This window comes from Geotrypetes seraphini, chromosome 5 (assembly GCF_902459505.1).
Source record: "Geotrypetes seraphini chromosome 5, aGeoSer1.1, whole genome shotgun sequence".
Classification (NCBI taxonomy): domain Eukaryota; kingdom Metazoa; phylum Chordata; class Amphibia; order Gymnophiona; family Dermophiidae; genus Geotrypetes; species Geotrypetes seraphini.
Genome location: NC_047088.1, coordinates 105,225,341 through 105,240,865, shown reverse-complemented (window position 1 = coordinate 105,240,865; position 15,525 = coordinate 105,225,341). Strand labels below are relative to the sequence as shown.

Sequence of the window (15,525 nt, the reverse complement as noted above, 5' to 3'; positions counted from 1 at the left end):
TTCTGAAGGTTAATCCACACACCAGCATGATCTGAAATTATAATGGGATCAATAACTGCTTTTAATACACGCTGCGCTATGTTATTAGAGACAAATATATAATCAATTCGTGAGAAAGACTTATGGACCTGAGAACAAAATGAATATTCCCGATCACCCATCTTCCTGAAGGATCAAAATTTATTAACTTAAAATCAGCATTGCATTTCTTATTTATCAGGATCGCTACTCCTGCCTTTTTCCCTATAGCAGGTGAATAAAAACATTTTGATATCCAACCCTCTGTTAGTTTCCTAGATTCAGTATCTGAAAGATGTGTCTCTTGTATGAAATAAATATCTGCGTTTTGCTTGTGGAGAAATCCTAATAATTTCTTTTTTTTGATAGGATGGTTTAAACCATTGACATTAATTGAAAAAATTTTAATATCCATCTAATTTTATAGTTAAAATTTGACATGAAATTATATGACTATTGCGATCAGATATCCACACATTGTAATAATATAATCTTTCCATTCCCTTCTTCCCTCTTCTCCCATCCTCCCCTCCCTTCCCCCCCAATATTAGCTGTGTATACTTGGCAACACGCATCTTAGATCGGTATCAAAACACTCCATGAAAGTCCAGTTCCTATTAAGAATCAAAAATTAAGTCACAAATATTTCAAATATTATTAAAGAAAATTAATATTTTCATTAACATTTCTATATATCATTTGAACAGTTTGTCATTTTATCCAATGTTAAATATAATCTTTAATTTATAATATTATCTATTCAATTCAATATTTTCATATTTTGTTATAAATCTATTGATTCAAATATTTTAAAATATAGTTTGAGTTTCTTATTAAATTTCATGTATATCACCTTTATAAATTCCATGTCTGATCTTCATGTTAATTTAAATCATATATAAATATATGAAGTAATATATCTTTTTATATTCATATTAAATATATATATAGTAAAATATAATTTTCCTTTCATTAGCTCTATTCCAATCAATTCTTGGTTTCTATAGTACTTATCTTTAAAATACAGACAGCGCTTCAGAGATATGGAGCTAAGTATACGATGAACCTCTTTAATCCAGAGCTTCCCTCCTTCAAAAGCAGAAGCATACCTCATTCATATATCATACTTCCTAATCTCGTTTTTAAATTTTTATAATGTCAAATTTTTCCTTTTTCTGAAGTCTATGAAAGTCAAAGAAGTATCAGTTCCATCTTTGTTATTCTTTCAATTAATTATTATTTTTCCTTCATGTCCTCTTTATATTTCTATATCCAGTATGTTATCCTTTTCTTTTCACAAGTTTATAGAGTCCGAGTAAGTTCCTGTTCCAACGTCGATCTACTTTTAGTTTTTTATTTGTTCTTTCATTCTTTTTCTTTCTTATTTATCTTCTGTAATGTCTAATCTTTTTTTGGAAGACTTTATTTTATGGTATTCCGATGTAATCCTCTAATATCGATTCAAGAAAATTATCTATTCCTGTTATTCGTAGTTCTTCCGGTTTTGTGAAATCTTCTTTACATGTAGTTCCTTTCGCAGAGACGTCTGGGATTTGTAGTTTCAATGAGCATAAATGTTTTTTAATATTTTTATTCTTCCTGCCATTAGCTTCTAAGAAGTAGATATTCATATATACATATCTCCATACATTCTTGCATTCAATTTCAAAGGAAGGAAGCTCTGGTCCACAGAACAAATCGTATATTAATCTTCAGAACCTTTTTTTTCTTTACATTTCCTTTCAGTATTAATAACAATTTGTATTGTATTTATCAATTTTCTGAAGCTAAATAAATAGATTATATATCTTCTCATATTTAATTTTTTATTTCTTTTCTATTAATTCTTATGTTCTTTCTAGTTTATATTACTATATTACTTATTTTCTGAGATCCTTTAATCTTAGGTGTTAATTTATCTTAATCATTCCAATATAGAATGTGTAGCCTCTCTATAGCTTTAACAGAAAGATCGTTGAAGTGAATTTTTGAACAGAGTTAAAAACGTTCTAAATCGTTATTATAGAAAAAACGATTATTATTATTTGTTTATACCATATAATAATCCAAAAATTAACAATTAATATATTCAGTTTATAATAAAGAAAAAATAAAAAAAAACTAAGGTGACATTGGCATTTCCTGGTTTTGTATAAATTTTTGTAGCTCTTCTGCATTATCAAAGGTTAAAGTTTTATTTGCAATGGTTACTTTCATATTTGCTGGGTATACTAGACCAAACTTTGCTCCCATCTCTCGTAGTTGTGGTCTTAAATCCAATAGCTTCTTTCTTTTATGTTTAAATATGTTTATTGAATTTACAAGAAAAGGAATACACAAGTCACATCTTTATCAACCCCCCCCCTTCCCCTCCCTCCCCCCAACACCCACCTTCCCAACTTCCTCCTACAATAGCAAGAATCCTCCAGCTGTCAATCCATTACGAGTTCAATAGGTTACTACGGGCTCTATGATTCAACGTTAACCAAAAGGGTTCCCAAACAGAACAAAATACTTGACCCCTGGGAGAGTCCAAAGAAGTTACAGACATACGCTCCAGCGATGCTTGTCGAATCATCAGAATTCGCCAGAATGGCAATGTTGGTGGATCTGATGTAATCCAATTATGCAGTATTGTTTTCTTTCCCATTAGGAAAGTCCGGGCCAAAAAGCCTCGAAATCCCTTCGGGGCTCCCCGGGGGAGTGAGTCCATCGTAAACAACAGTTCCGGACGATTAACATATCCTTGACGCCACATTGAAGCAATATGCTGCTGCAGTTGTATCCAAAAGCCCTGTACCAGTGGGCATGTCCAAAACTGGTGACCCAATGTTGCACTCGGTTGGGCACATTTATTGCAAGCATCTGTTGTACTAAGTTTTGCACGATACAAATAGGTTGGTGATCTGTACAATCGTAAGTAGAATTTATAGTTCAATTCAACGAGGGTCACTTGAGAGGTAATCATATTAATGGATTGAAGACCCTGTTGAATGTGTTGGCCGGTCACCTCGCATGGCAAATCCCCTGACCAGCGGGCCGCATATATTTCATAAGAAATGGACCCCAAGCTTTCACGTAGATATCGTAGATGAAATTTCAATGGAATTTGGTTTTGTGCCGTTAAACATAACGCTTCCGAAAGCTTCTCCTGACTATGATTTGTAAGTCCTGCTGATGGGAGAGAGCGAATATAAGATGCCATCTGGATGTACGACAACCAGTCCCGGGTTGTCCAATGATATTCAGTCTGCATCACAGTGAAAGGAGGAACCGTGCCCTGAGCCGTTACCACCTGAGAAATATATTGCAGATTGGACGTTCTCCACACCGATACCAGAAATTTGGAAGTCCCAGGGGGAAAGTCTTTATTGTCCAGGAGAGGCAGGTAAGCTGTAGCTGTAGGGTTGATCTGTAGCATTTTACATAAGCGTCTCCACACTTGGCGCAACGGTTGAAAAAGAAATTTTCCCACTGGTGGGGGTCCCACAGGAAGATGTAATGTATGCAACAAATAACTAAAGTGGTATGGGGAACAAAGGACCAGCTCCGAAGGAGTAGCCGAAAAATGACTAGTCCCCCGGAACCAATCACTCAGGTGCCTCATCTGGCACGCCCAAGAGAACAGTCTTATGTTATGAAGGCCCAGTCCCCCCTGGGTCCTAGGAAGCATCAAAGTAGACAGCGAAATCCTAGCCTTTTTGCCATTCCACAAATAAGAAGTTAAGTATCTCCCCACCTCTTTCTCATGTTTAGATGTCAGTAATAAAGGGAGCATTTGAAATATGTATAACCACTGAGGCAACAGCACCATATTATATAATGCAATTTTCCCCATTAATGACAAAGGAAAGTCCCTCCAAGCTATCAATTTCTGTCGAGTGAGGGTCAAGAGTGGTAGGACGTTCTCCGAATATAAGTTGGTGATGTCTACTGGTATTTTTATACCTAGGTATGTCAAGGAAGTGGTTGCCCATTTTAGAGGAAAAGGCCCCCCCCACCTAGCAGGGAGGTCTCGAGACAGAGAAAGTACCAGTGATTTTTGAAAATTGAGCGTCAATCCGGAATAGAAGCTAAATTCGTCTAGGATAGCTAACGCTCTGGTCAGAGAGGCCTGAGGATCAGCTAAGGTCAGCAACATATCGTCGGCATATGCCAAGACACGTAATTGAGATCCCCCTTCCGGAAGGCCCAATATACCATCATCTATCTGCAGTGATCGCAGGAAGGGATCTAGATAGAGCAAAAATAACAAAGGAGAGAGAGGACTACCCTGTCTCGTCCCTCTCGCTATCTGGAAAGATGTCGTCCTTGTACCATTCACCAAAATACTAGCAGTGGGTGACGTATATAATAATCTAACCATATCATAAAACCAACCGGTAAAACCCATGTACGAAAGTACAGAAAATAGGTAATTCCAGTTGACCTTATCAAAGGCTTTTGCCGCATCTAAGCTTACCAATATACCATCTGTACATGTTACTCGTGCTCTGTGAATGGCCGTCAATAGTCTTCGAACGTTGAGGACCGAGTGGCGCTGTTTGACAAAGCCCACCTGCTCATACACAATCAGTTGAGGAAGTAATGTGGCCAGTCGATTGGCTAGTATCTTATCCAATATTTTAATATCTACATTAAGTAGAGAAATTGGCCGGTATGATTCTATATCTGTTTCACGCTTCCCAGGTTTTGGAATTAATGTTATGTATGCATGATTAGCTCCCTCCGGGAATGCTCCCTCCTCCTCCGCCGCCTGATAGTATGCCTCCAAGGGTCCACACAGTTGTGTGAGTAAGAGTTTATAAAATTCGGGGGGATATCCATCAGGGCCCGGGGACGTTCGGTTCTTTAATTGTTTCACCGCTAATTGTATTTCCTTCCCCTGTATTGGTCCATTTAAGGAAGTACGCATGGGAGAGGACAATCTGGGCATCCCCGCATCCTCCAAGAAGTCCCCCACCTCTGGTCCCTGGTCACCCTCCACCGAGGAGTAGAAATGTTTATAATACCGTAAAAAACTGTCAGATATATCCCCCGTGCCCGTCACCTTCGTTCCATTAGGCAGATGCAAACAGGGAATATATCTATCAGACCTCCTTGATTTGGTGAGAGAAGCGAGTAACCTGCCCGGTTTGTTCCCATATCTATAGTATTTGTATCGTGTATAATACAGGCTTTTTTTAGTACGCTCATGAAGAAGAGCATTTAGGGCGACCTGGGCTGAAATCAGTTGTTCATTGGATCGCGGTGTAGGATGTGTTAGATGCTGTTTTTTAAGTGTCTTATATTGCCGCTCAAGGCAGATAATGCCCCGCGCCACGCGTTTTCTGTGAGCCACTACATAAGATATAATGTCTCCTCGAAGGACTGACTTGGCCGCGTCCCAAAATAGGAGAGGTGTCTCCCTATGCTGAGCGTTAAAACGAAGGTAGTCCTCCCACTTCTCCGTCAGGTAAGTTATGAAGTCAGGATTATCAATTAAATAAGATGGGAAGCGCCACCCACAGGAAACACGAGATGTCTCGTTAAGTACGTCCATCCATATCGGGCAATGGTCCGACACGGAAAGAGGACCAATTTCTGAGGTGTCAATCCGAGAGAATAAGGGCGTGGACACTAAGATGTAATCTATTCTGGAAAAGGATTGATATGCTCGAGATTGGTGTGTAAAGTCCCTCTCGCGTGGATGTAATAATCTCCAGGGGTCTACTAGGTCCAGGGCATCACATAGATATGGTAGGCCTTTGTGTGAGGACAAGCTTTGGCTCGTGCCTGGACCCGTGCGATCCTGCTCTGGATCCATGACTTGATTGAAATCGCCCAGGAGCAGTAATGGGTTCGTAAGGTCACGTTGGCCCAATTTAACCAAGTCTTGAAAGAATTTATGATCGTATTGATTAGGGCCATAAACTATTAGAATGTTTAGTACCTGGTCCGACGTGGTCACCCGACAAAGTAAGGATCTACCCTGGGGATCTGCATGTAATTGTTCCACCCTTCCCGGGAAACCTCTTCGCACCAATAGGGCCACTCCAGCATGCTTAGTAGTAGCAGAGGCAGAAAAAATCTGGCCCACCCATCCCCTTTGTAGCTTTGCGTGTTCGGTCATATTGAGTCGCGTCTCCTGTAGGCAGGCAAGATCTGCTTTATGATGTTTTAGTCTGCTCAGGATCTTAGTCCGTTTCACTGGAGAAGTTATGCCCCCCACATTCCAGGACAATATTCTGAACGTCCTACCACTCATCTGAACCACAGACACAAACCTGTCTCAACAGTGTGTCCTGAAGATCCCCAGGCGCCCAGCCTTCGCCTGAGGAACCGTCAGAGCTAAAAGATTCACAGAACTCGTATGAATTCACAAATGTTGTTTGCCATATCACATTGGAGGATAAATCAGAAAATACACACTTCCCAACATGTAAACCCCCTCCCTCCCTTCCCAAAATCCCCCCCATCCCCCCATGTAGCCCCTGTCCCCAAACATCCCCCCCGAAACAGTAACCCATCCTGTAACACTAGGACACAGGAAGGAGGAGCACGTCTCTGATGCATGGAAGCCCGTCCCCCCCCTGCTTGGTGGTAAAGATATCTCATGTCTGGAAAAACAGCCTAAACCATTATCTGCAGTGGTAAATCCCACAAGTAATGATGAACTTGTTCACATGATCAGGTTGTTGTTGATGGCCCAGGGGTCCCTAATCTGTTAATGAATTCCCCGGCCAACACATCCGAGTCAAACACATGCCATTTACCCTCTAACTGAATTTTCAAGACAGCTGGATAGAGAAATAGGAAGCGACATTTGAGGTCTGCCAGCTTCCTACATAGAGGGTAAAATACTTTCCTCTTTTCCGTCAATGCAGCAGAGTAGTCCTGGCCAATTCGAATGGGAATAGAATCATAATTCAGGTTATCCTTTTTGAGGCGAAATTCCTTCAGTATCTCTGTTTTGTGCCTGTAATTGTGAAGTTTCCCAATCACTACTCTGGGTCTCTGCTCATTCCCTGCTCTGGGTCCCACTCGGTGGACCCGTTCAAAACGTGCTGGGCCCAGGGAAGCTGGCATAGGCAATTCACTAGCTAGCCATGCTTCAAGCACTGATAATAGAGAAGAGTCAGTGATCGTCTCAGGGAACCCCATAAATCTTAAATTCCCCCTTCGGGACCTATTTTCCAGGTCCTCCAGCTTGGCTTGTTGTTGCTCCAATTGCACTTTCATGCGTGCCACGTCTGATGTTATAGCGCGGGCCTCGTCTTCCGTTGTGGATACTCGATCTTCCAGCGCTGTCACCCTCACTGAATGGTCCTCCATTATATTTTCTAATTTTGTGAGTTGTGCTGAGAGCTGTTCCATACTAGGCGATATCGCCTGGGTGATCAAAGTTTTTAATTCAGCCAGCGTCTCCGGCGTGAATTGTCGAAGCACGCCGCCGGTGGGATCCGCCATCTTGTCTTCGGCGGGTCTGCCCTTATCTTTGTCTTTCTTCGCCGATTTGGTTGACATGGCTGGTGGATGTGGAGTCAAAAATCTGTCCATATACTTCCCCAAACCAAGCCGCCGAAAGTCGCATTTTATTTTTTTGCCGTTCGTTCCGTTTTTGTGAGCAAGAGGGGAACGAGCTCCGGAGCCGGTTAAGCTGCGTGTGCGCCGGCTCACTGCATCACGTGATCTCTTCTAGCTTCTTTCTTTTAATCGCAGTGTTTTTTGCGAAATCCGGGACAAAATGGATATAGGCATCTTGATATTTTAAGCCCTTATTTTGTTTTGCGAGTTGAAATATTTCTATAACCTGTTGGTGTCGCAACAGCTTGAAGATCAGTGGCCTCGGACCTTGATACTTTTCTGATCTTTTTGTCGGCACTCTATGTGCTCTTTCTATCTCTATGGGATATTTAGTTTTTAGAGGAAGTAGTTTTGGTAATAAGTTTTCGATAAAGGCCACCGGATTTCCTTTTTCTGCTCCTTCCGGCAGACCTATCAGACGAACATTGCTCCTTCTCCCCCCAAATATGTTTGTTAACTTGAATGTTTTTATTGATAAATGTACACTACCTAGAAGCCTGATTAGGTGGTATAATAAATTTTTAAATAAACTTGAAACCTTGAACTCCCATGGGATCAGGAAAGCAAAATGTAAAGATGGTATTCTTACCCAAGCCGTAGACAGAAAGAAGAAGTCCAACTAATCGGTACTTATTAAGGCAGACAGCAGGCAAATCAGCATACTACCAGGGCAGGCTTCAGGAGTAGAGTGTGAGTTTACAAGGAAGAAGATTAATGAAATAAGAACCCAATCTTTCCTTCTTCTACAACCCCATTCTATTCCTGAACTCTCGGGACATAACAGAGTAGTCCCTCAACAGGGTGGGACCGATGAGCCTGCTACCAGGATTGAAGATCCAAATGTGGAATTCCTCTCGGCTGCCACATCTATTCTGTAAAATTTTGTGAAAGTATGCATAGAAGTCCAAGTGGCAGCTCTGCAAATCTCTTCTGTAGAAACCGTTGAAGAATCTGCCCACGAGGAAGCAATGGCTCAACCTTCACTGGATTAGGAGGACACTTCCCAGCTCCGATATAGGCAAAAGAAATGGCCATACGATTTCATCTGGAAATTGAGGCTTTAGATGCCGGATGCCCTTTATGGGCTGCACCAATCAAGACAAAATTCATTTGTGACTTCCAAATACCGCAACAAAAGATTGCGCACATCCAGGGATTTCAAGACCCTGTCATGCTTCGTGGAACCCGAAGGCATATACAGTAATCTGTCAAACACATTTTTTGATTGATGTGGAAACTCAAAACCACTTTCAGTAAGAAAGAGGGAACCATGTGGAGAATCATACTAGAGTCTGTTATTCAAAGCCTAGAGTTTTGACACACTTCGGGCAGAGGTAATGGTCACTAAAACCACCATCTTGATGGTCAGATCCATTAAGGAAGCCTGATTCAGAGGCTCATAGAGTGGATCCAAAAGGACCAGATTAAGATTCCAAACCAGAAACAGCTGATACAATGTAGGGTGGAGCCTTAAGGTGCTCTTCAAAAATCTGGCTACATTTGGATGAGTAGCAAGAGAGACCCCCATGTAACTTAGAACCAAAGCAAGAAAGGTTGGCTATCTGCACCCACAATGAGCTGACAGCCAGACCCTTTTCAAGCCCTTCTTGGAAAAAGGCGAACCCACACAGAACCCAGATCCTCAGCTCTATGAGCGCACCAGAACTGGAAACACTTTCAGGCCTTTGGGCACACTGCAACTGTTGACTTTCTTTTACTCTGGAAGATGGTAGCGACTACCCCATCCAAATACTCCCAGCACACTAGCACTGCGTGCTCAAGAGCCATGCCTTAGGACCAAAGCATTCTGGAGGGTCCTGCTTGAGAAGAATTGGATGACAGGGAAGCCTGAGGCCCTGATCTAGCTATAGACACTCTAGGTCCTCATACCACAGACGTCTGCGCCAATCTGGCGCTACTAGAATGACCCTTCCCTGGTGCACTTTGATTCTGTGCAACAGCTGGCCTATCATGGGCCATGTACGAAAAGCAAAGAGAAGGCCCGTCTCTGACCACGGCTGAACCATGGCGTCTAGACCTTCACTTCCTGGTTTGCGCCATTGGCTGAAAAACCGAGCCACCTTCTTGTTGGAAGTTGACGCCATCAGGTCAAAAGCGGGATGTCCTACTTCTTCACTATACAATTGAAGGCTTTCCGAGACAGGGACCAACCCCCAGGGTCCAGGGTCTGACAACTAAAAAAGTCCACTTGCATGTTTTCCACTCCTGCAATATGCACTGATGCAAGTGCTTGGAGATGAGCTTCCACCCATCAAAAGAGCATTTGGGCTTCCATTCGAAGGGGTGCAGCCCCCTCGAATCTCAGGAAAGCCAAGTAAATTGCTTCCTGAGAAGGGACCAGCGTCTGTGGACCAGCCGGCTCTCACAATGTGCTCCCTAGCTGTAAAGGTTGGCATCTGTGATCAAGACCACCCATGCTGAGATATAGAGGTGGATTGCCCTGGAAAGAGACGGGGTTCAACCACCAGAGGATACTGCGCCAGGCTGTCACTATCCAATAGGGAGCTATTGATGGAGCGAGTCCCTCTGCAGAGACCATTGAGAAAAAGGCACCTCCTGTAAGGGGCACAGGTGCACTCTCATTCACGGTACATCTGTGGTTGCTACCATGAACTCCAGCACCTGCAGGTATTGTCATGCTGTTGGAACAGCCATATTCTGAAAATCTAGAATCTGTTGGAGAAGTTTTTCTTTGCACACCTCCAGAAGGAATACCTTGTTTAGTTTGGTGTCAAAATGGACTCCTAAGTATTCCAATTCCTGCAATGGAATGAGATGAATCTTGAAAAGCTGATTACCCAGTCGAGGCTCTGTAACAGCTAGACCACTTGCTGAACTGCCTGGTGGCCCTCGGATTCAGACTGGGCTCTGATAAACCAGTCATCCAGATATGGATGGACTTGGAGCCTAGATGGTGTAGACGAGCTGCAACTACCACCATTACCTTGGTGAAGGTTCGAGGCACAGTCACTAGTCCGAAGGGCAGACCCGCAAACTGGAAATGCTGTTCCAACATGTGGAACCTCAAATATCACCTGTGCCCCAGAAATATGGGAATATGTAGATAGGCCTCTGTCAGATCCAGATAAGCTAGAAATTCCCTTGGTGCGACTGATGCAATCACCAACCTCACGGTTTCTATATGGAATCATGGAAGTTTTAGGGCTGTATTATCAGCTTTTAGATCCAGATTGGTCTCCAGTTGTCAGATCCTCTTTTTGGCACAAAAGTATATGGAGTATTTGCTGAAGCCCAAGTCTTCTTCTGGGACGGGCTCTATGACTCTTATGGCCAGCAACCTCTGCACCGTTGCTCTGACCCTTGCCGCTTTTTCAGGCTTCCCCGCTGAGAGTCCAGAAACAGATCTGGGAGAGGTCTATAGAACTCAAGTTTGTACTTTTCACTCAAGATGTCCAGTACCCAGTGGTCTGTGGTCATTCCATTAAAAAGGCCATGAGTCTCCCCCTGATATGAGAAGAGTTGGCCACTGGCTTAGTGTCATAACCACTTCTTTGGAGCGGAAGCAGTATGTGCTCATGAAGCTTATGGGCGTCATGCCCTGCCAAACTCTGCCTGGAACCTCCAGAATATTGGTGATAGCACCTGGAAGAACAAAAAGGAACACTCCCCCTCCCCGATCCCCTAGAGGACTGGGGTCTACTGTCCAATAAAGACTTTGGCTTGCGGTCTTGCACACTGGCCATAAGATCATCCAGGCCCTTACCATATAGCAACTGCCCTTTAAAAAGCAGCTTAAAGGTCGCCTTAGATGAAGAATCACTGGACCATTGTCTAATCCACAGCATTTTGCATGCTGAGATAGAGTAAGCCGAGAGCTGGCTCACCACTATGATAAGGTCATACAGAGCATCAGCCACATAATATACTCCAGTGATTAAAAAGGGAAGTTCCCTGTCCACAATAGTGTCAGAATCATGGTGCAACTTAGAATGATAGGCCCTGGAGACAAAGGACGCCACTGCAGCCACTCTCAGACCAGAGGCCGCGGAATTAAAAAGCCTTTTGAGCATAAAATCTATCCTGCGGTCCTGGGCTTCCTTTTGCACCATGCTTCCTTCACTGGAGAGGGTTGTGCATTTGGTAACCTGCACCACTAGAGAATCTACCTAAGGTGAAACAAAAAGTTGGTTGAATGTGGCTGCCATGGGATACAGCTTAGTCATTGCCTTGGTCACCCCTCTGGGGCCCTTCGCACTTTCAAGTGATCGATAAGCATCTTGGTTATGTCAGGATGCTCAGGAAAACAGGAAGACTATGGCTTCATGCTACTCATAAGAGAGCACTGTGCTGTTGAGGTCTGAGGAGTCTCTAGCTTCAATTCCTGGAGGGAATCCATAATCACCTCAATCAGCACCAACAGTTTGACTAGATTTTACAAGATTCATACAGATCATTACCCTCCCCCACCCATCTTAATCTTTATCATTAAAGTAATTATAAAATGTTATCATATGTTCCAAGATATATTACATAGAACATGACACATTTTAAACATAAGTTATACATGATTAACCAGACTTATTTATCAAACCTCAAAAAAAAAAAACATCCTTCCCTCCTATTATCATCTATATAAATAATTAAAAGACCTTATAATCCTCCCCCTTTCTCCCCCTCCCTGGATGTGCATTTTATCTAACAACAAAATCATAACTATAGTAATTCTACAAAAGACGACAATGGGCCCCAGATTAAAGTTTTTTGTATTCCCTAACAAATCAAAGTTTATTTTCTCATATTTATAAATTAGACATAAACTTGCCCACGAGAATGTAAAGTTGAGACGATCCCAGTTTTTCCAGTTTCGTGTTAATCATTTGTATAGCTGTACTAGTCATAATTAATAAGAGACGTCTTTTATATTTATCTAGGGGATCCTTGATATGTAAAATTTTTTTTTTTTAACTGGTCACGTCCCAACTAGTTGTTTTGGTTTGGTTCCTTCTTTTTTTCACTAGAAGAATTAAACTGAAGGGGGGTGTTTTTGGATTGAAAAGGCGAGGGGAGAACTATGACCTGCACAACCGACGGTCAAAGAAAAAACTGACACTTGAGAGGCGGAGTCCCAGAGGCAAGGTAGTCCACACATGCTCAATAGAAAAAAAAAATCTATGATACTAGAGCACCAGCATGCAGGCTCAGTCAGAGGACTTCACCAGCAAATGTGCCTGCATTACCCCTGCTTGTCTCCAGAAAAAGAGATGTTGCACGTGCCAGGAAGGGAGGAAAAGAGATGCTGAACAAGCCGGGGGAATGTAGGTATTGGTAAGTGGCGGTTCCTCGCTTATAGATCAATTCACTTAACTACCTAGTAGTAGGAATGGAACTTGGTCATTAAGTGAGGAGTTTCTGTACTTGACTCTGCTGCCACTGTCACTGTTACCTGTGCTTCTGGTAAACTCCCATCATCTTCCAGGATCTGGAAGAGTTCCCCTTCTGCATGTTCTGTGACAACCACCACCTATGGGAAGAAGGCATATGACAATTGTACTAAGAAACACAGTTTACAATTTATCTCTGCCTGAATGCATTATCATAGACTAAGGTTAACCTCAGCTACATAAGAGTCATTATGGCTTTAGTTGAAGGTCCTACTCAATAATGGAAATATTGAGATTAAATAGACTATATTAGATTCACAACTGGCATTATTACCATAGACATCTGCTGTAACTTTTTGGCAATTTCTTGTCTTCATCAGATTTGATAATTGAATCCTTATTTGGAGCATAAAGATTTGACAATGATTCATGGGTTGCTTGGAATCAATTATTTTAAATGCCAGCTGTAGAATTTAAAAATTATATGTATATTTAGTATTGCAATATTTGCAATATGAATAGTAAGTGGCACTGAACATATACAGTAGGCAACACTTGCTTGTGCTTACCATGGGATCAAATCTATAAAAATGTTTTCCTATATTTAGGCACCTGGAAGAGGTGTATGTGGCACCTATTCTATAAAGCAAAAAAAAACCCCACAAACAACCCCCAAAACCCAGCACGTAGGCTTTAAGAATGAGTGTAAGAACAATTTTTATTCAAAGACCCAACATGGACCATATATCAATAAAACCTTGCTTCAGAAGTTTGGACTTTATAGGGAAACACAACAGAAAAGATCAACGAGGTACACCCATCACATAGTTCTTCAAAAGCATGCTGGAAAAGAAATGTCTTCACTGTAGATTTAAACTTATGAAATCATACCTCAGCATGGATAAGATGAAAGAGTATTCCAAGTGGCCAATCTGAATAGTAGATTCAAACCATACCACTACCCAGAATAGGAAGTACTAGTTAATGGTCGTTCAATGAACGTAAAATATGTGTGGGAGTATAAGAGATGGTATGCAACAAATACTGTGGAACTATTATTGTGTTTTAAACTTAATGGGAAACAAATGGTATTGAAATAGTAAAGGAGTAACATGACTATATTTACAGGCTCAGCAAACAAGATGAATAGCTATGTTTTGCAGTGTTCAGGGTGGATAAAAATCAGATTTTTAATGTACACTTGATGTATATGTTAAAATGAATAAAGATTTGAAAAAAAAAAATATTGGAGTTTTTTTTTTTTTTAAATAAAATACTTTTTTGAGGAAAAATCTATCTAAAGATATTTTTTATTTAACATACATTAGTCCAAAAGTTATTGATCGTGAAATAAGGATTGGTTTTTAATTATTTAGTATGAGGTTGTATATTCATGCAATGTTTAAAGTTTTTGATAAATATATTCCATTAATCCAGTCATAATGTCACGGGCAATTTTTCTATCTAGAAGATATTATCACAGATGCTTGGTTTTGCATTTCTCAAAACTGTGAATGTGTGTATGCAAAGATAACATCCTTCTTCTTCACAGTAAAAATGTTATAAAATATAAAGAATTGAGAAAAAGACCCTAGCCCCATTGCTCCTTTGCAAACCAATGTACACAGAATCAGCCTTTTACTTCTTAAGAGCTAAGTTTATATATCTAGACAAGGAGCTAAGGGGCTCATAATCTTTTTATTTTCAAATTCTTTACTCATTTTTCCATCTTACATCAAGAACACAATATTACATCATTTAAACTTTGTAAACATCACTTGTATTTCTTCTAACATCATCTCAAAAACATAAATTTATACCCTCCCTACCCACCCTTCCCACAAATATTTTAATCAAAAATGTCATATAAATATTGTATTCTTATCTATTGATCAAATCTTTAATATAACTTTATACCCTCCCTTCCCCCTATGTATGAGAGTACATTAGATAGGTATGTTAGATAGATTGTGAGCCCGCTGGGACAGATAGAGAAAATGCTTGAGTACCTGATTGTAAAACCGCTTAGATAACCTTGATAGGCGGTATATAAAATCCTAATAAAAACTTGAAACTTGAAAAAACTTTCATTGGATAATGGTGTCTAATCATTGCAATAATTTGTCAATGGTCCCCAAATATTTTTAAAATTGTTATAATTCCCTCTTTGTATGGCAATTGTTCTTTCCATTTTGTAAATGTGGCACAACGAATTCCACCAGAAGGTATAGTTAAGTCTGCTGTAATTTTTCCAATTACTGGCAATATGTTGTATGGTGACTTCTGTCCTGATCAATAAAAGTTTATTATTGTTTGATGAAATTTGACTTTTTGTTCTCATTTACATACTGAACATTATTGTATCATATGATAATGCTACATGGTTTTCTAATAAACAATTAATTTGGGACCAAATTGATTTCCAAAATGCCATGGTACAGGGACAATAGAATATTAAATGATCTAAAGTCCCTGCTTCCAGATTACAATGCCAGCATCTATTAGACTTAGAGCGATCTAACTTTTGTAATTTAACTGGGGTCCAAAATGCTCTATGTAAAAGAAAAAAACAAGTTTG

At 40.8% G+C, this 15,525-nt stretch overlaps 1 protein-coding gene across 6 annotated transcripts in view; it reads right to left on the bottom strand.

Moving 5' to 3' along the window:
- Positions 1-15,525, bottom strand: part of STK36 (serine/threonine kinase 36) — a 393,543-nt gene that overhangs the window by 370,999 nt on the left and 7,019 nt on the right. For all 6 annotated transcript variants that reach the window (XM_033944781.1, XM_033944780.1, XM_033944785.1 and 3 more), the window contains exon 4: positions 13,010-13,087. In XM_033944781.1, coding sequence (XP_033800672.1) covers positions 13,010-13,087 — 78 coding nt within the window. The remainder of the gene's footprint in view (positions 1-13,009; positions 13,088-15,525) is intronic.